Source organism: Nesoenas mayeri, assembly GCF_963082525.1.
Source record: "Nesoenas mayeri genome assembly, chromosome: 1".
Lineage (NCBI taxonomy): Eukaryota > Metazoa > Chordata > Aves > Columbiformes > Columbidae > Nesoenas > Nesoenas mayeri.
The window spans coordinates 106801006-106823009 of NC_137541.1; the positions used below are offsets into that span (position 1 = coordinate 106801006).

Below are 22004 nucleotides of genomic sequence, written 5' to 3' on the forward strand. Positions count from 1 at the left end.
TCTATGTCTAGTTTTGGTTGTTCTTTATTGTATGAGACACTTTTAGACCTTTTTCTTAGAAATAAATACCACCGAATTTCTGTACTAAAAACAAACAAAACCACTACTTTGTAGAATCATTTGACCACTTCACTGCACTGAAGAATAATGAAGAATTACCTTTTTAGTAGGCTTAATACTTTCAGGCAATTTTCTCTTAACCTAGTATTCAATTTTGTCCTGTTTGAGCTTTCAGTAATGCTCTTGCATTGTCTTCAGGTAACTTGTGTGTGTGTCTCACAATATCTGAAAGAAGTATTTACTTACCTCTTAAAGATACAGTTTACGCAGTAGAAAATACAATAGATACGTGTATGTAACAGCATCATTAGATTTCATTTGAGTACCTCAGCCTCTTCCATGGCTTTTATTACTAGATTTCCTATGGAGTAGCAGGGTCACAGTTTCCTTGGTTTTCCTTTGAAACCAATGTCTTTCTGTTCCTCTAAGTAGCCCATCTCCACTTATGCACTCTTGGCACTACTTGTTTGTGCTTGAGCTCAATCAGGAATTCCCCATTTCCCAGTGCTGACCAACCTGAGAAACTTTTCCCAGCTTAGTGCCTCTTGGAGTGGGTTGTTCCTGTGCTTTGAGGAAGTAATCTGTGAAAAACAGCCAGCCCTTTTAGGCCCCTTTTACCCTTTAGGGCTGTTTCTAAGCAGATCCTTGAACAAGGTGGAAGCTGCTCATGTGAAGATATGGGGTTATAGTTCTACTGTCCATCTTCCTTAGCTCTTTCAGGATCTTAAATTACACTGTATCACGTTGTCTTGCATCAGGAGTTGCTGATCTGTTGTAATCCCAGTACGAAGAGCGCTCACAGTCTGCAAACTGTCATTTGAAGTGCTGTTTCCTTATAGTGTTAGCTTTAATTAAGTAAAAAATGGTACAGGCAATCACAGAATGATAATCTTACATGCCTTAATGGTAATCTTACATCCCTTTAGATGCTGGGAACCTTGAGTTGTGCAGCATCAAATGGGCCTCTGATCGGGCTGCAGGGTCCTGTGCAGACCATGTCTGTACGAAAAGGTTACCCCATTTTCATGATTTGAGCTATTACAGGATTTTCTTACAATAAAACTCTATTAATCATTTATACTGTCAAACAGAAAGTATGTTTATGGGTTGTTTTGAGGGATCATTTTGAGTCAGATTAAGTTCAGCTAGCTCACTATCTTAAAAGTGACTTTGTTAGATGTAAACAAGGGATTAAGAACAGGGCAGCCACAATGTGGTACTCCCTACAGTATTCACAGTCTCTAACAGGTACAGTGCTACTGGAAAGTCATTATCACCAGAGTATTCTAGCACAGATTATGCCAACAGTGTGTGGAGTTTTTTGTGTTGTTTTGTTTTTTAATTAGCTTATCCTGTGCTTAAAGCCATGTGTCCATATGTACAATGAGCATGAGACCTGTATTGAGCTTCTGAAGAAAACAGAGTGTGCCAGTAGTAAATATTTGCAGTGGTCAGAGTTGAGAATTGTCTTGAGCGTTATGAGAGGAAAATAGAGCCATTATGCAAGCTGTAGTGCTGAAAATAATATTAACTCTTTAATAACAATTTACTGCAACTTCAGCATTAGACAATGAATAACCTTTTGAATTCCTTACAGAATTCTGGTTTGAAATATTAGGTATATAATATTTATTTCATGGGCTTCAATACTCTGCCTCCATGGCATTGCCCTGAGTGCAGCAGAGAGATGAGCTTGATTAGTGCTAATTAACTTCAGTTATCACTTTTTCTGTATATGTGTGTATAAATGATGTATGATGAACATCTATAACTTCTTGCTATGCAGGGTAGATGCTAATGTGGTATTGAAAGTTTCTAAAGCTTTCATTTTTCATTGACACATTGTGGCATTTGCCTATGCCTGAACATGAGCCTCTTCCACAGTCCTCTCAGTTATCTATGACAGGGAGAAACAGACAATTAACCTATTATTATGTTTCAAATGTAACTGATGTCATATTTATTAAACTAAGTGGAAGATTCATATATGTACTGATATTGCTCCAAACATCAGATAGTTGTGCGGAATGGAGGGTACAAATCAAGTTGCTGAGATCTCACAGGTTGAAGACAGCTGTTGGTCTCTCTTCCCCTCCCACCCTCACGGTGGGATATAGTGTTCTCTGTGTTACAGGATTGCTGCATTTTATATCTTAAAGTCTTATTCCCAAGTTTCTTCTTACTGCAGCTTGTTGGTTTTTTGTTTGTTGTTTTTTTTTGTTTGTTTTTTAAGACTTGTTTCATAAGATATCTCTTAATAAAAACCATTAAAGCACTGATTTTGAGGAAGCCATTCAACTCTAAAATGACTTACCTACTTTGATGGAAAACAAAATAGATATCTGTGTGTGGTGTTGTCCTAGAAGTCTGAGTCCTGGGATTAACTGAAGTAAATATTTCGGGTTTTTCACACTTTTAAAGCTATATAGGATGAGAGGATTTAATAAGGTAGTCCCACATATTTTTCTGATAGCTTTTGTTGCGTTATGTTCTCTTCAGTCTTCTTGCTCAGATATACTGTATTTCAAGTATTTCCTCTTTATATATATACACATTTATCTATATATTTGCTATGTTTTTCAGTCACATGCGATTATTTCTTTCAGAGGACGTGGTCAGGTTGTACAAAGCAGGCATGAAAGTAAATGCATTAAATTTAATGGTTTTCATTTTTACATTAGTCAGCCCATCTGTAGCCGTATCAATGGAACAGTGCTGCTCTGATGTCTCAGTTGTGTTGTTTCCCTTTGAGTCTTTTGTGACAACCCAGACTGCTCCATGAAAGGTCCCTTGTATGATACCCCATTCCCTTACCTCCTTCTTTGTAGTTTTCATGTTACGAAGCCTGCTCAGATGTGGGTGGTATTCAGTATTCAAAACTGGCATTCCCTCTCTCCTTTCTCCCTAAAGGCTAATTTAGAAATGGAAGGTGTAAGGGAAAGATGAGAGTGAGCTTTCAGAGGGGAGAAACTAACTTGGTGTGGAAGGGGACACTAAGATTTTTCTTTTTTCAGGTGTATTGAATTTAAAGCAGCACAGCATGAGGGCATTACTTTCAGTCCCACATATTGGGATGACAGAAATTGGCTTGGCCATGGGAAGGTTGGGTAATTGAATTTCAGGCAGCACAAAGCTGAAATACAGAGACCTGATGCTGCAGAAGATCTTCAAAACAAGAAGGAGAGGGAGAAAAACAGGTATTTACCCTTATTACTCCAGTAATGCAGGTAACTGGAGGACACAGAGGAGCCTGAGTTAAAAATAGCAAGAGTGATTCATCTTACCTTAGGAAGGGTATGTGAAATGTATTGCTGATGGTTTTCAATTTAAATTAAGTCAAAGATAAGTGATTTGTTATAGTCACACTATCTCAGATCAGTATTTCTTTTAGTGACACAGCTTCTTCCAGTTTGTCACACTAATGGCTCTAGATTAACCAGACATCTGTAGCATTTTTTCTTTTGTTTCTTAAAGAAACTGCGTGTCTTTCTGATAGTCTTTTACATAGTATGTTACTTGAATTCCTGCTGTTGGTACTGCTTTGGCTAAGTGATAGGTTACTGCTTCTGCCACAAATAACACTTTTCTTTGGAATATTGCCAGTAAATAAGCATGCTCTGTAGTAGTTGCTGTGTACTCCCATCTGCAAATGGATTATATATCATTACACTTGTATTAATACAGGAATCATATTCAGACCTGCAGCAGTGTGTTCTGTGACTGCTGCTAATGGCTCTTAATTGCAAACAGCTTGTAGTGCTCATTCTAATGTGCTGGTAAGTGAAATCTTATTTCCAAGTGTAGATGTGATGAGCACACAAAACAAGACTACCCATACAAATTATTCTTTCTTGCAAAAAGTTGAAAATGTTATGCTGAAAATTCAAGTTTAAGAGCCTGACTACAATATTTTGTAGAAGAAGCAGCAGAAATTGAATTCAATGAAGATTTGAGACCTGATGTAGGGTGTTGTGTCATTAGGAAAGTAATGATGCAGGCTAGGGAATTTGTGGTTAATGCAAATTAATATACGGGAGAAGGAACAACATATGGCTAATTATAGGACAACATCTGTAGTGGTATGAACTTGCTTGAATATTGGATTACAGTCTAGTCTGGTCATCAAATTGCAAATTACTGTGTAGCATAATTGATGCAAAGAAAATTATATTTCTAAATTTTAGGCTTAATTGTTTTCCTGTGAGGGATTCTTATGGACTTCTTAAACAGTTGTAAGACATGTGAGCAGCTCTAAGAGCACTAGATTAATCATGGATCTCTGGATACTTGCATGTATTTAAATAAAGGCTAGTAAAACAGAGCACAGTTGAGTTTTCAAGAAGGTCATTAATGTCGATTATTGAATGTACCATGGTAAAAATGAATCAGAATCATCCAGCTGACTTTCAAAAGTATTTGTAGATGCCAAGTTGATTTAAGACATTACTACATATTCAAGTGTCTTGAATATACCAATTACATTAACTTGGGGTTTTTTAATTGATTTTGTAAATTTAAAGCCTTTTCTTAAACCATAAATCCCAGAAAAAGAACACTTGACAGTGTAGGTAAAATATTGACAACAATAGTGAAAACTTTCCCAACATTTCACTTCATATGAAAGCTATAGGCTCTTGACACACATTTTTTCCATCAGTAAAGATTACTATGTTTTTAAAATAGTAAATTGTCCTTCTGAATGTCCTGGTTAAAGTAATAGAATTTTCCATGTGTACTCAGTTCTTTGTGACTCCTAACTGGTGGACTGCCCTCCTGAAAATCTAGACAGCTTTCTGTTCTTTTTGAAGAAAAATTCTTCCAATATCTAATAACTTCTCAAATATAGCAGTATTTACTTCTCATTCAAAACCTGGATAAAAATAAATGGTGAAAAAAAGGACAATAGTTGCCATTTATAACATTATACCTGTTTGAAATGTGTACAAACATGTAAAATTTCACACAAAGAACTTAAAAATTTCACTTCTACTGTATGTGGTGTTTGATCTCGGCTAAAAGCCTAACAGTCTACCCAAGCCTGTCATCAGAATAGGGTGACCAAGAAATTTTGGGCACAATGGGAGGCCAGACTGAGAACAGAGGCCATTTTGTTCAGGCTGTGTATTGCTCAGTGTTTCTTCAACTGATAGCAATTGTTACAAGTTGGCACAGAACTGGAAGCATTTTTTATGCTGTCTATCCCTTCTACATATATTACAATTCTGAAACTCTCCAGAACACATCCTTCTGTTTAGCTGTATTTAGCTGCACCTGGACAATAAAGCTTGATGAATCCGCCACTTGCTTTTGATAAAGAATAGTGCCATTTCATGCTAGCTTCTCGTGTTCTGTAGGGTATCTGTTTAAGCTTCTGGTTTAACAGGAAACCCAAAACACCCTCTGGATTTATAATACATTTGCATCTCTATTATATTATCCCTGAATTATTTTAGCTTCGATTGCTAAATTAGACCAATCTTCTTGCAACTCCCTTTTAAATCCTAATGCAACATAATGGCTTAACTTCACCAATTATGAAAAATCACCCACTTGATTTAATTTTATTTTCATTTTTCCACACGTGTAGCAAAGTGAAGATTTGTTTCTGAACAGCACGTGTAATTCTTTGTTGGAAACAGATATCAACATTGCTCTCCATTTTATAGCTGCTTTGTGCCTTAAAAACTTTGATAAAGCATCTTTGATTTCTTCTTCCATGTGAATACTAATTTATGTAGAGTACTGCAGCATAAAAAAATCAGTATGACAAAATGCAATGTAAATCTTATAAAAGGTGAATATTTGAAGGATCTTGAACTAGAATGATTGTACCCACTGATACCCATTCTTTCCTGATTTCACTGGCTCATACCCACACTCTTAGAAATATAAAGGGGTGTGTGTGCCCACTTGGGCAGTATCTGATTTGGGCAGTATCTCCAATGTGCAGGAAGAAGGACAAGGGTAACTACCTGTCAAGTCCCCACTACAACTCTGGAGGGGTTCTTGGTGGTGATGACAAACTAGTTCTTACATCATTTGTATGTATTTTGTGTTTAGAAGTTGTCTGTCACTATGGGATGGTCCTTAGCCTCAGTCTTGGTTACTTCAACTGCCATGAGTCTGTTATCTGTTTTTCCTTGTCTGAAATTTGTATTTGAAGTGTATGTCTATAACCTGTTTCCTTGATGGGTTAACAGAAGAAAGGCTGGTATATGTTGTAAGCTGCAACCTTGTGCCACCCTGTTGTTGTCTGGATGCAGGGTCTGCTTGCAAGTCAACTGTGCTGCAACCTTCTAGGCTTGGCATAATGTTTTCCCTAATTTTACTATTGGAGCACCATCCTGGGAACAGTTTTCTCTGTTGTCAGTACAAATTATTTTTGAAACCTCATTGTGCAGTTTCTTCTCGTGCTTGTACGTGCTTATGTACATACTCTCTCAATTCCTTCCCCAATATCCTGTTTCTAGTTACCCTGGTCTGTTACATACTTCTGGAGCAGAGTATCAGTTGACCATAAAAGGCCTTGAGAGAGAAAGCTTAGTTTGGGGGCTGCTCTATCTCCTAATCTTTCAGTCCAGAGTCTTTATAATATTGAGAAGAACTCCTTCCCAAATGTGTGTTATGAAGCATACTTTTACATACAGTTCTAATAACAGAAGATCACCACAGATTCCAGTGTGCTAAAAATTAAGTGCAAAGCAGTTTTTCCTGAACTTAACCTTGACTGAAGAAGGTTACCATCATTACCAGTTTTCCTTTTGGCTGTAGAGAGACTTTTTGTAAATTGTGAGATTTTCAGGTATAACAGAGGTAGGTGACATAAGTGTAATCCTGCACTGAGGTGTGGCAAGATGAAATTCTATAGGACCAAAAAACCCCATGTTTGTCTGGTTACACCTACCTTCTTTTTTGACAGTATGTGCCTTGACCAGGAGGCAAGCTATCTTCTTGAAATCAATTAACATTTTCAACAGAGATGGAGCAATGCCATGTTTATGCACAGAAATATGTTACAGGCAATGCCATCTGCAGAGTAAAGCTGACGAGCTGCTGCTTCTACAGGATCAAATTTCCTGTGATGGTTTGCGTGAAAACTTCATCTGAGCGGTGTGTTCTTTGTTCCCCTCAGAGCACCAGCTAGCGAAGAATGGGGTTAAGAAATGTATACAAGATAGTATCTGGTCGAATTGCAGCCTGCGTTCTGAACCTGTTCTAATATTTAAGTCTTCATGCTTTCCACTGCTGTAACTGCAGTAGTGCTAAGGAATCAAAACTGTTGGGAAGCAAAAGAGAATCAATAGGAACTTCGATATTGACCTTTAGGAAGGCCTAAGAGAGGCCACATAACATTTATCCCATGGAGTCTAACAGGTGAAAAGAAAAAAAAAAAAAAAAAAAGAGGAGATGGTATTTCTATTTAGAAATTGAGGGAGATCACTCTATCACTTTCTGTTCACTGTGGTTCTCAATGAAATTGATACTGTTTAATTTATATTGCAGAAGATTAGCTTCAAGTGCTTGACCAATGTCCTTTCAATTTCACATGTGTACATGTACAGAGCCATGCACAAGTGTATACACACATTTGTTTAGTCAATGAGTTACAGCAAGTGGTCTCTTCCGGTCACATTTAGAAACTGATACTAGTCCATTCCTTCTGTTGCCCATTAGCAGATTTTTATATGTACTAGTTAGCACACTCATGCTGGTCCTTTTTATTTTTATGTATATGAGGAGAACTGGACACTTATGACTCAATCTGAAATGCAAATTAAAATTATTCTTTTTTATCAAAATACTCAGCAAAAGTGTATAAGTCTTCAACAAAAATCTGAATTAAAAAATTCACAACTGAAGTCTTGTGATTTTATTTTCTCAGCTTTCACTTGTCTCTTCGTCTGAAGATCATGTTTCAGGAACTTTCTGAAAAATTACCCTCATTGCTAAAGCATCTTGTGCTTTTTCCCTAAACATGTTTGCATGAAAGAAGGCGATCATTTACCACTTGTGAGCTATTTAGGAAAAAAAAGTCTTTGTTTACTGTAGAACTAGAGCCATCAAAAATTCCCAGAATGTTTCAATGATAGAACATGCCTTCTCTGAAAATGTCTGGCTAGGAATCAAATTATGAGGGTATAGCTTATTCTGACAAAGAATAAATCTGTGGAAAGACAAAAGTAAAGGAATAATTAGGTCCAGGGAACTTTTGGCCATGTTTGTGTTGAGTTTTTTTCCCCAGTTGATTTTTAGGTTAGGGCAGCTTAACAATTAACATTTTGCAAGTCCACCTTTTATTTTTTCAAGAGGTGGTGATAGTTGACTATTCACATTATAGTAACTGAATGAAATCTTTGTGAGGAGACTGATTCTGGGTTTTTAGTGATTGTGGGGGTTGGTTGGTTTGGTTTGTTTGTTTTTGTTGTTGTTTTTTCAATGAGGATTTTAACTGGATTTAGAGTAGTTAATGACTCACTTGTTAACGTTCTTTTATATTATTCATCACACCCAGAGTTTTGGCTATCTAATCTTACCTTGTAATGTCATTGAAAAAAACAAAACAAAAAAACCTCAAAAAACTCAACCAACCAAAAAAAACCAACCAAACAAACAAAACAACAACAAATCTAGAATTGTGTTAAAATGAAACACGGCCAGATTTAGTGTGTACAAAAGAAAAATGCTAGTCAACAAACTGCTGTTAGAGCTTTTGTTTACGCTCTGTACCAGCAGACGGCTTGCTACTATATCAGTTTACAAAGGACAGAGAGCAACTTTCCTCTGAAGAAGCTTTGTTTTCATATCTGCATCTAGTTTAGACCAAGTACCACAATGAAGGCCCAAGCTTACTTGTACAGTTTTAGCTTTTGGAATTTTGCAGATTAATCCAGTTATATTAAATGTTTTTAATCTCCTTAATCAAATCTGAAGTATCAGTACTGTTATTAAATATTAATGAGAAATGTTACTAAGTAAAAGATTTGAGATCTTTACTCCACAAAGAATCTAAAAACTGTTCCAATTGTTACTTTTTTTAAAAAATCTCAGTTTAAATGAATCTCTATGGTGCTTTGGCACTGAGAGGAATATAGGTCTAGGATATCACTATATAACATACATTCTAAATCCATATTTTTCTTATGACAGCTTCTCATGTAGATCTTTGTGCTTGTACTCCAGGATCTGAAGTGTTCTTCTGGAAGCTTAATGTAAAGAAAAGAGCTACTTCTAATGGGGCCTCCTTTGCAAGATTTTAAAGCTTTAGTTAGTGATCTCAGGGAGTACCTTCAATTATACCGGAAAAGGAAATGCAAAGCTCATAGAAGAGATATTTATAGCTTCATGAATATACTCATAAGAGAATATGCATGTTATTCTCTAATGTGCAGGATGAAGAAGAAGGATGAGCTTCAGCAATTCTGGTCTTGCTGCTAGCTATGCCAGATTGTTTTGTGGGATGTGAGAATTGACGCTGCGCAGTTACATTGGCAATGGAGACGTTCTCACTTCAGTAGCACAGTTGGGAATGCTTTATTTGTGTTGCCAGCAAGTATATTACAAACACAGTCCAATGGACTGTGATGATATTAACGTAGCAATGGAACTCAAATAATACTGATGCAGAGAATGTAATATTTCTGAAGTCGCTAGTGTTGATCAGAATTTCTGAAATGTACCTTAAAAACACTTGCATGTAAGCTTATGCATGTGTGGAAAAAATAAAACAGGCAGAAGGGTTGCAAAGTCAAGTAACTTGGGTGGACTTAATCTCACCCACTGTTTTGGTGCGTAGGTCTTACATAACTAGTCCCCCTAGTTTATATAAATTGACAGAGTCTAACATCCAAAAAGCAAGTTGTACCATCTGGAAATGGTTAAAATCAGTAACCTTCTGGCCGAATCTTCTCTCCCTTCCCTGCTTTTACTAGCTGTAGGGGAGGCCTTGACAAAGCACATTAGATATGTAACTCCTAGCTCACTGAACCTAAATGAGATGCACTGTACCTTAGGAAGTAGTTGAGGTTTTCTGTTGATTTGTTGAGTCTTTTTAATCACAGAATATATTTGCTCTCAGTCTAAATTTGGTTTTGGAGATCGCTTTTTCTATTTTAGACTTGCAGAAGGGTTTCAGTTTCTTTTGCGTGCGCCAGTCTTTCTAATTAAAGTATGCTACCTTTTCCCCTCAAATACTGCCTTGCTTATATACACTGTGAGAAACTTTTTTGCCCATAATTTTCTAGACTTCTCAAATACGAAACTCATCATATAACACCATATGGATACCCCCACAGTTGTCACACAGCTGTCAGCTTCTAGTATTTGAGATGGTGTAGCTAGTAACCTGTTGCCTTCATCCCCCATGCATACCAGAACACTGTGAAATGAGATTCATCTGTGGTTTTAGTGGGTTTGCAGCTATTTCTGAATTCTCACCATTCCTCTGCTTTCAGTAAAATTGGATTCCACTTAAATTTTAGATGTTCACAGATTCATTTGCTTATTTGTTATATTGATTTTAATACTGACTTCTCAGTCTAGGTACCTTTTCCATGTTCTCTCTTCCAATCTGTTCCTAGTCTGTATTTGTCTGCTGCCTTTTTCTAATTTCTTTAGCCTATATATTACCTGGCCATCAGCTCTTCATTCTGTGTTTTTTTTTAATCCAGTGTTTGGGACAATAAACTTGGTGAGATGAAGATACTGTTTTTCTTCCCCTTTTTCCAAGAAGTATTCATTTGTCATGTTTGGGCAAACTTTCACAGTGAACTTAAATTATGCATGATTTTTTGTGTATGTGTGGTTTAAAAGCACCTGTGTGTGTGCAAGATCTAAAACTGGGATGTATTAAATAGTCTTATCTGTAGGGGAAATTTTTGTTCGAATAGGGGTTTTTTTAATCTTCCTGGAACTTGTATGATGTTTAGACTTTTTTTTCTCCTTTTTTTGAGATAAAGATAGAATATACAGATCTAGTCGTGAGTCCTTAGTATTCCAGAAACTGCTTGAAATAAGTCCACAAACCCTCTTTCTCAATCTAGCTCCAAAACTGAAATTTCATCTGTAGAAATGCTATTTTTATGAGGACTTAGCTGCCTTTTCTTCTTTGTTTGTTAGTAGTATCTGAAGCCTTCATTGGGTGCAGTTCCTTTACTTCCTCATGTATGTTGTGCTTCTCAGGTTAACTAAATCACCATGCAGCTTGTGTAGAGGCAGCCCTCCTGTTCCTCTGACCTCTGCAACAGCCATCAGTAAAACCCAGATGTGTTTGAGGTATCGATCTTGCCTCCTCTGTTTTTTAAGTGGTTTGGACTGAATTTTAAGCCTTAATGCTCTTCTATAAAGAAGAAAAAAAAAAAAATCTCTGAAAGGAATGCTTGACAGAGCAAAATGTCTGTTTACTTAAGAGACAAGAATTTCCATCTTATTGTCCAAAAAATGTACTGTTTGTGTAATCCTAGAGAAGAAAAGCTTTTATCTGCAAACCTGAATGTGGAAACTCTGAGAAAAAATGAAGGTGTCCACTGAAACCCACATCAATATTCATACTGGAAAAAATGTTTTGAAAAGATAGCTAGATTGAAAGGGAAGTAGGAAAGAGCATTGATTTATGATTCTGTAGAGTATCCATCAGGCTGGTAGGGTAAGAGTCAGAAGTGAGGAGAACTGATCAATAAAATATCAGGAAAAATTATCCTGCCTTATTATAATGCTAAAGCAACTTAAAGATTGAGAACAAGAAAATAGTATCAACTTGCATCTATAGAGCTTTCTCTGTTTCAAGATTGCCCTAGAATTTTGCTTTGATAAGAGCATAATATCAGCAAAAATCTCTCTTGATTGAGGGGAAAAAAACAAGAGAGCAAAAAGATGTCTTTTTGTAAATGCCACTAACCCATTTGGGGAAAAAAATAGTTGTTTTCTCTCCATAATACTGTTATGTAATGGAAGAAGTAGCCAGAGAACTGAGGCTAAAAATTACAGGTGGCATTTCCTGTTCAAAATTATCATCCCTTGAACAACACAAAATTATCATTAAAGACCTGGAAGAAGCAAAAGGGATGTTTGTGAGGCTTAGTGCTACTTGAGGAGAAAGGAGAAGAGATACCATATGATAGAGAGGACGTTGAATGGCAGATTCTTAGGGTTAATGTAGACATATATGAAATGTTCTACAGCCAAGCGTATCAATGAGCTGAGACCAAATTACCAAAGGTGTTGATTTACATTTGGTAACACCTTTTACCTATAGAATTGCATGGTCAAGAGAGTGTTACACTATTTTGCATGCCCAAAATAGGGGAAAAAAAGCAGATGTCAGTTTAGATATTTTTTTTTTTTAAATTGGCAACACTGAACATAAAGCTTCTCATTGTATCTTGGGCTTTCCCTCAGATGCAGGAAAGGTTATCATTACTAATGTATACTCTCTTTCAAATTAATGTATTTAAACCAAGAATAACCTCAACCATGGCTCTTGCTTCTGTTGCAGATCAGATTTGGAATGGCTGTTTGGTATGTGAATAGGTGATTAGCACTTCTGGTGGTTTAAGACCTACTCCAGAACACCGAGGAGTTGTTTCTGCCCTTTGCGCATAAAGGGGAAAGTTAAAGTTAGGGCAAACTTCACATGTAAGTCTGCAGCATGGACGTGACAGTAGCTGCTGCTGGTGTTTGGTTTTGGTTTTGTTTGGGGGTTTTTTGTTTGTTTGTTTTGGTGGGGTTTTGTTTGCCTTGCTTTTGTTATTGTTGTTTTCTTCAGCACCAAGACAGCAAATTTTTCTTTCTAGGATAATGGTAAACTGAGCAAATTAAGCTTGGTAAATCCTATTCTAGCTTGTGCTCTAAAATGAAAATTTACTTCATATTTAAAAATGGTTGAAATAGAATTAATACTGGAGCTATATGATGGATGGATGGATACAAGCACTTCAGGAAGGGTGATCTTGAAAGACAGAGAGGGATGAAGTTTCCCTTTGTGTGGAGGAGTGTGTCAAGTATATGGAGGTCTTTTCTGAGGTGGATGACAGTGTAGTTGAGACTGTGGTTCAGAATTAGAGGTAAGTCCTGTAACTGTGGCATTGTAATGGGGACTTTGTCATAGGCCACCTGATCAGGGTGAAGAAGTGGGCAAAGCCTTTAAACAGCTGACAAAGTTTCTAAATCACAGACCGTGATTTTCATGAGGGACTTTATTTTAAGTGACTCATTGCAAAACAAATGCTTTACTGTCTGGTAGTGGTTTCATGAGCTTCTGTTGCCTTGCTGGTGATTGCCTAATGTTCTGTGATTTTTTTACTGGAATTAAGATTATTGAAAGATTTATGTTGAACACTTAAATGTTAAATAACATAATTGTGCTTATTGAAGTCAAACTGTACTACGTTGTTCAGAAGAGCCATTAGCTGTGGGATATGTTTGCCAGAATTTTGTTAATTTTTTTCAGTGTATCTGTGACAAATTAAATTGTGTGGCTGTAATTATGAATCAGTGAGGGTCAGATCACAGTTTCTTTTCTGCTTCTAGATTGTTTTTGTAAAATGTAAATATCTCTAGTAGCCTATGTGATTGATTTCACTTTTTCTAGCAGAAGTTAGGCATGCTATTATCTTTAGGCCTTATAGCCTCATACTTGGACAGATGGAAATCATGAGCCAATCACAGAACATGCCATATCATATCTTAATATGCCACTTGATTTATCAGCATAAAACCCAGATGTGATGTACTAGATATTGCTGGAGCAACTCTGCCCGAGTAAGGCAGCAACATGATGCTTCTCCATGGCATGTGGTCAGTATAGACTGTTACTTGTTACTATCTCTACTCAAGTTTGATTTTTCTAAACACTTATTCTTTTGGTTGCTTAAAAAAAATGCATAAGTGAGAAAATCTTGTAATCATGTACAATGAGGCAGTAAAATTAGAGCTGAATGATGTAAGTTTCTGAAGGACATCATCTTACCTGTTTTTCAACAATCTTTTTATGTACATGTACTTTGTGTCAAATTTTCCTCGATATGCAAAAGAAAAACAAATATTTGAAACAAAATAAGGAAAAACATTTGAAGAAATGTTTTTGTCATGTGCTATTTTGAAGAACAGCATGTAGTTTGGTAGGAAATGTTTTTCTTTCCAGAGAACGATAGTTATAGTTCTAAGATCTTGATTTATGCTGAGGAGTACCTTTCTCCTCGAGTACTCCTATCATTAACATCAAGGATTTTTCTAGTAATCAACAGAGATACAGTCCTGCACTGTTTGGAAAATCGCTGTCATGTCTCGTACATTGTATAGAGACAATAGGTGTCCTCTATCCTTTATGTAAAAACAGCAGGAGTCCTCTATCCTTTAAATGAAATAAAAATAAATTATTTTAAATCAGGGAGCTCATCTAGTTTGATACTGGTGACAGGAAGTATGAGGTATTACAGTCTTGTGAGGAAACCTGGCTGGGTGTGCAGCAAAAGAGCTGTGAGAACCTGTAAACGTACTCACCTCTCATCTGTGGCTAAGTGGACTGACAGTAAATCACATGTTTTCTCCAAAAGTAATTCTCATGCATATTTTGAGGTAAAGGAAAGGATTGAGCCCTAGCATGAAGTCATTCCCGTCTCCAGGACTGGAGATATGCTTTTCCCAGGAACAAGTATCTCCTTTCTCCTCTCTATATATTTATGCATAAAGGAAACAGACGTGGATTAAGCAGTTTTTGTCTTACTCCTGTTAGGTGGTACTAGCAGGTTTGTGCACGGAGAAGAGACATATTTTGCCCCATTTTAGACACAGATAATCATGCAGTCTGAATAATCAATATGTGTACATCCTTAACTTTTACACTGTTTTCAGTTACATTAATCTATTGTTGCATGTGTAAGTGTAGAACAGTGCTTTTCCTATAGTTTTGTAACACAGAATGCTTATAATATATGTTCCCAGTAAGCAGAGGTCTTACCAATTCTAAGAGAGATTTGACTTGTGTGTTTGCAAATTTGCCATTGCCTTCAGAATGCAAAGTGAAATATTGAGGCCAGAATTTTTTAGTAGAACAAGATAATGAGATGCTTAGTAATAAATGTAGCTGAGTGAAGCAAAACTACAGCTAAGTGAACTCAAATTTTCATACTTCATTATATAAGTTAGTAGTAAATAGTAGAGATCAGAAAGGATATTCTGTATTCCATAAAGATCACAGAATATTTAGGATTATTTCCTTGATATTCATTGAAGTCTCAAAACATTGAATCAACTAGTAACAGCCTATCTATCTAGACAATACATTAATTAGATATGAGAATTTTTCATGTTAGGAGTTGGATACTGAGCTCCTGTCTAAGGAGGGTTTTCACAATCAGACTGAACATTGTTTTCAGTACCATTTTGTTTCAGAGTACAGTCTTGAAAAAAAACCTTTTGAAATGTAAAAAAGATACTTTAGAGAATGAGAATTCTCTTTTGGAGAATGACCAATTTGCCTGTTTTTGAGGAGCAGAGAACCAGATCGACTGAAGAGCTCAGATCTCCAAAAGGAATTTTAAGTAAAGGTTTAAGTAACAAAGTCTAAATTTTATCTGTAAAGAACCTTTCAGATTCCCACAGGAGCTTGAATTTTCACTGTTGATTGCCCTCATTGCTCAAGGCCCTGCTTTTCTTGTATCCATTATTCCATCCATCTTCTCAGGGCTTAGCAACGTGGTGTCTGTTTGCTTTGCACCTAGCATGGCTGATGCTTGCTTGAAACTTCGTGTTGGGCCTGTGTCATCTGAGAGCTCCAGCATCTCTCTCCTAATCCAGCAAGCATACTCTTTACCACCCTTACTATATGCCTGCAGAACTGGTCCATATATAAAATGTATTCCGTGTTTTCCAATCCTATTCTGTATTAGTTTGTGTAAATGACAAATATGTACAATGGCTGATCAAAAGCTTTGTGTGTTAGTTTGTTGCACAGGCTACATGTGCTGCTTGTCTGCAACATCATGCAGTGTGTAGGAGATTGAGTTCTTACTGCTTTCTTCCCCCAAGGTAGGATATTCTATATATGGCTGACAAATTTAAGAATTTTTTTTAAATTTTCTTAAAACTTCTATTTCTCTATAAAGTTTGGTTGAAACTCGACATCTAGTTCAAAATTATTAGTGGTGGTGGCAAACAGAGAGATAGACAAACAGAGCATTTCAGATGGATTCTTCCTTTGGAAACTAGTTTAAAACATGGTCGATGAGGATTTACTATTTTTATGTCACCTCATATAAACTATTTAGTTGGTTTAGAGCACTCAACCAAGAAGTGGGAAATGTGCACTCAGCTTCAGTTTTTGTCCTGCCTAAGGGAGCACTCTGAAACCCTACTGTTTTGTAGGTGTTCCACATCACAGGCAAGTTTCAGACTTTTTGACAAGCAGGTGCATTGTATTTCAAAATCTATGCACAGTAATCTTCAGTGTCCTTGTTTCCATTTTAGCTTTGGCTTGACTGCTTCAAGAGTAGCTGATTCCTAGAGAATGCCATTTAGGTAGGATGAAGTCCTCCAAGAAACCTGGGCAAGAATGCCCCTTCCTAAGGAGGAACAAAATGTTACTAGTGTAACTCCTCAAACCACCTATTATCTAGTCTCATTTTTGTGTTGTTTCACTTCAGGTTATTTAAATATCTGTGGTGTTTTGTTGGGTTTGTTTTGTTTTAAGATAGGGAATATGTCATATGTAAATTCTTGGTTGCTTAGTTATGACACCATTAATTAGTTTAATGAAATAATACAAGCAATAAAGCTTTTCAAATGAACATTTCTTAAATATTATAGTATTTCGAACTGTTTGAATAACTTTTTCTTCCTTACATTTGTTGCTGAGGTCTTTATGTTGATGTTCTTCATAGAGCCACTCATACTTTAAGTATTGTGAGTAGTCGCAATCCCACAGGATATTTGATAGTGTATTTTACATAAGTCTTTGCAAGACTGTGACCCAGGATCTTTTAAAACTTAATTTCCAAATAATCACATGCACTATACACATCAGGGACAGCAGCATATGGCAGGTAAGCCACATGGACTGGATTTTGTGAATGGTGCACAATTGCTGTCTGTGTGAGGCAACAGCTTTTCATTCCTACATTTCTTTCAGTGTACTTAGCCATTACTTCAAGAAAAAAAATGCAACCTTTTGATGGTTGCCAAAACATCTACATGTGAAATAGGAATGTAATGCTAATGGATAAATTTGGCTCTTCTGCAAAGCGCTTGTATGCGCGCTGTCTAAACATTGGCATGTCACAGTCAGCAGAGGCTTTTGAAGGCAATTAGTGTTCCTTTTCTGAAAAACCTTTCAGAGGCTTAATTAGCTGGAGCACCTAACAGCAGATACCAGAAGTCAAATAAGCTAAATTTACTCACACTCTTAGCCATGTTCCTTCATAGTGTTAGTAACTATTACTGTTATTACTATAGAGTTAATAAATATCACAATACTATGACTTAGTAGTAACAATACAATTAGTAAAATAGTCTTTTCAGTTTAATTTAAACTATTCTGTTTGTAAGCTTTCTGAAAAAAATATTTAGGAACTGTATTTGATGTAAAAGCTATAGACAAGCCTTTCAGAATCAATCTGAGCCTGAAACGCTTATTATCTCCTCAGTTCTGACATCCTTTTCTTTGCTATTCTGTAAATTGTTTGAGCAAATGGTAGTGCTTGGACCTTTGTAGTATCTCAGCTGAATTTATGGAATGTATCAGCCTTCCGATTAGACCAGTGTATATGAAGGGCAGGTTTCAGTAGCAGAAAGTCAGTTTGAGTTCTCTCTGAAGTAGTAGCATGTGCTCCTTCTGCTGAACTAACCTTCTTCAATGCAACGTAGATATAGTTGCGTCACTTAAATCAATACAGAACATAATGCTTCCAAGTTTTTCTGATAGATCTATGATTGATGATCAAAGGACTTAAAAAACCCCGACCAACCAAACAAAACCCACCATACAAGTTACACACAGACACTTAAACATATATATATATATATATATATATATATATATATATATATATATATATATAAACAATTTGAAGTGAAAAATCTTTGTGTTATTCAGTACTTGGTTATGGACATATCTTCAGGTATTCCAGAAAGGCTTCACTTTTTTATTGCTGTTCTCCAGTCCAGCCTTCGTATGCTATTAATAGTGGGATATTGTTGTTTTCTTTTCTTTTTTTAAAAACTGTGGTGTTTGGAAAAGGTGTATAAGCTAGATCTAGCTCATCAAGTAACCCAGGTAGCCTGCTGCCTGCCTGCTCACACACCCGTATTCTGTGACCTTAAAGCTTCTTCCCCATTGTGTTACTAAAATTCAGGTGCTGCATCATTGTATGAACAAACCTACACTAGTCATGTCACATTCGCTACATTTTGGCCATGTGCTAAATGCATTCCTGCTCACACAACAAAAGAAATGCCTTCATTTAAGAGAAAAATGTGACCTATGATGATCAGGTTTGGTGAGACTAGAGAATACTAGAGGAATGCGAAGGCAGGCAGGTGTTAAGTTATGACTGTATAGTTAGCACTGATTAACACTTTCAAATGTAATTAGGGACTCTGGTTTAGGACAGGCTTCCCTTAAGACGACAACTTTTTTTTAAGGAGGCACAGAGAATTTACTTTACTAAAATCATATTCTTTGTGGATATTTGGACTTTAAAACTCAAACTTTTGGCAACCAAAATTGCAGGTCTCATTGTAAGCCTTAGCCACATTCTAGCACAGTATTTTCATTACATCTCACAAAGATAAGTACCCACACTCATATTTTGGACAGATAAAATCTTGACTCTCAGAATAACTAGGCAACAAGAGTCACAGGAGCAACTCCTCTGAAAATTTAATGGATATCTGGTACAGATATGAATTTTTAGCATTTAACATTGTATTTTCATACTGGGGTTATTAATTGTGATGTATCTGCTACATGTGGTTCTGTATTGCATTTGGCCTGATCACTGAGGTATTTAGCAGATTTGTAATTATTTTTTTTTTTTGCATTGTAAAATTTCTCTGCCTTTTTTTTTTTTTTTTCTTTGATGCTCAGGGGAAAAGAAAAACGAGAAGACACAACAGATCTTGCTCATTTCCCTTTCTTTGCTTTTGTTTTACAGGAGACACATGAAATTGTGGCTATTAAGAAATTCAAAGACAGTGAAGGTAACCTTTCCTGCTGCATAATCTTTCATGTCAATAACTACATTGTTAATATCTCTCCAGTTAAAATAAGAAGTCTCATATATCAAGACATGATTTAAAAATTATAATGATTTATTAGCTCTGTGAATATTCAAGGCACTTGATCCTTCATAGCTGCCTAGGGACTGCATTATACACTCCAACTAGATAACTACTGTTCTTTCTTAGCGCATCTGTCTTAATACAGCTGAGAGAGTGGTGCCATATAGGCTAGTAAGATCTACAGCTTGGAGACTGGGTGCGATCAGCAAATAGCAAAAACTCCTCTTTGGTAGTGGCTTGCACAGTCTTTGGGCTTTATCACACTTCCTCTGTGGGAGGGGATCTAAATGTTCGGAGGACTTGAAGGGGCAAATGGAGGAGACTGGGAGAAGTCACTGAGAAGTTCAGTGCTACAAAGAGGAATTGAGGAGCTCTCAAGGTTCAGTGAGAGGATTTGAGGGAGCTCAGCATGGCAGGCTTTACTGTCCACAGGAAACTTGCCCTTTGCCCCCTCACAGCAGCCTCTAGGTACTCTCTCCAGTGTCGCTGAGTTTGCGGAGAGTGGGGATGAGCTCACTCCTGTAGGGTTTAGATTGGATGGCAAAGTGGGTGGCAGAAGGCAAGACATACGGAAAGCCTTGCCAGTGCTGCACACACCTATTCCTCACCCAGCAGTAATGAAACCAAAGATCTGTACAAGACAAGACTTACTCTATGATATACACTTGTTGGGTGACAGTGAATCCCAGTATCCTGGGAAAAACTGGCATTCAACCACGAGAGCATCTGTTTACCTCATGTACATCAGAAGCTCCACTGATCCCTCCTGGGCTAGCACAAACAGAAGGAGAAGCCAAGTATGAAATAGTAAGAGGAGTCATCCCTTTCTGAGGCAGAGCAGCTACAATTTGCTGTATACCAAGGCTTTAGCTGAAGGTTTGAAGGATGTGGTTCGAAGGAGCACCAGCCACTTTATTGTAGCAAACTTTTCTTTTTGGTTATTGTGATAGGATTTCTGGTGGCCACGGAGCTGTTGTTGGTTGCAAGGACTGTAATGTTCAGTCAGGCACAGATTTTTGTCTATTGTTTTATGCAATGTGAACTCTTTGCTTTGCAGCTGATTTTGCCAGGCACTTGAAGCATATATTTGATGAATCTTTTAGGTCTGCTATTCAGAAAACAGTTTTAAATCCCCATTAAAGAACGTAGGAGATAATTGTGGTGACCATCTTGACCAGGTCATGAGAGTACTTCAGAATTGCTCAACATGGCTATTAAGTACAGATCCTAGGCAACGAATCTCAGTATTAAGCTTTGAACAAGATTATTATATTAGCCTGTCTACCAAAAAATGAAAACAAAAAAATGCAGCATTGCCATTAAGTCTGGCTTTCCAAGAGTATTTCGTAATTTCAGTGTACATGATTGATGACTGCTTTTCAGAGTTGTAGCGAGTTGTTTACAAGTTTCTGGAAATATGACAGAAGTTCTTTTGATGGATTTGATTGAGCCCATTTCACATCTGTCTCGTTAATATGGTAGTTCATTAAAAATATGAATATACCGTAATTGTTTCTATTGCCATTTCTGTTTCACTGAATTTTTGCTGTTGTTTGACATATGCATGCTAAATATGCTGCAAAGAGAGTGTCTAGTTATAGATTGAAATTAGGTAATCAGGCTGATGCAAGCCAACACCGAGCACTCAGTTTTAAAATGAAATGACTTAAATTGGTCTAAATGATATATATATATATATATTTTTTTTACTCAAAACATTTGTGATGATCGTATTTTGTTTTCCTCTTCTCTCCTGCTACACTTTGATTTTTATTTTTTTTTTCTCTCTTCTGATGATGATTATATGCATTTGCATGACCTGTGTTATTTTCTGTCCCCTGAAAACCTGTTTTTTCCTTTTGCCTGCTTGGAAAAAACAATTTCACTTCCTTGTCTCTTCTTCCTCTGACTGTCTTTGTAGTACATTACCTGCAAATGTGATATAGCTTTGAATTAATGCAGTCATATCCCATTTAATATCCCTCTGTTGTGGACAACAGGTCTAAGAGATTAAGAGCCCTGCTTCTACATGTGCATGGGCAAATGTACTGAATTAATGGATTTCATTTTACTAAATGAAAAATAAAACTTAATATAATCTGGTTTACTTGACATTTTGTGGTAGTATCCTCTAAAACCCAGTCAGTTCAGAGCCTGTTAATGATAAGCAGCGTATGTACCTTTAGTAGAACACCCCTTCTGTCTTGAACAGCTTTCAGACAACTGAATTTTTGAAACATAAGCTGAAGCGAAGTCACTCCTCAGAACAGGATTCAAGGCTTTATTGAATCAATACTTGCTCTGCTGCCCTCTGTGGCCACTACACTGGTCTGCATTGCAGAATTTCCGTCAAAAGCCTGGGAGGGAGACTTAAAGCATGTGCTTTGGTCTTAAAATTTGTCATGGTTTTTGGAGAATGAAATTGAGAATCAAACGGATTTCTTTGACATTGTTCAAACATGAACTTCACATTCCAGTGTTTCTGCAGAGGACATATTTACCTTGCTAGTACTTAATGTATTTGTGGGATGGAGGATGTGTCTGTACGCATACATGTATATACATTTTTAAACATATTCATGCTCTTCGTAGTGAAAAAGGGGTTTGTTTCTTATGACTTTTTCTGCCACTAAAAACCTAGGTGGTAGTGGTGGGAAGTCTGTAAGGGTTTC

At 36.7% G+C, this 22004-nt stretch overlaps 1 protein-coding gene across 1 annotated transcript in view; it reads left to right on the forward strand.

Annotated features, from left to right (window-relative positions):
- The window catches only part of CDKL5 (cyclin dependent kinase like 5), a gene marked incomplete at both ends in the record, with an annotated part of 73493 nt that overhangs the window by 5467 nt on the left and 46022 nt on the right, over positions 1 to 22004 (forward strand). Inside the window, 1 exon segment of the mRNA XM_080352982.1 lies at positions 19206 to 19251. Coding sequence (XP_080209108.1) covers positions 19206 to 19251 — 46 coding nt within the window.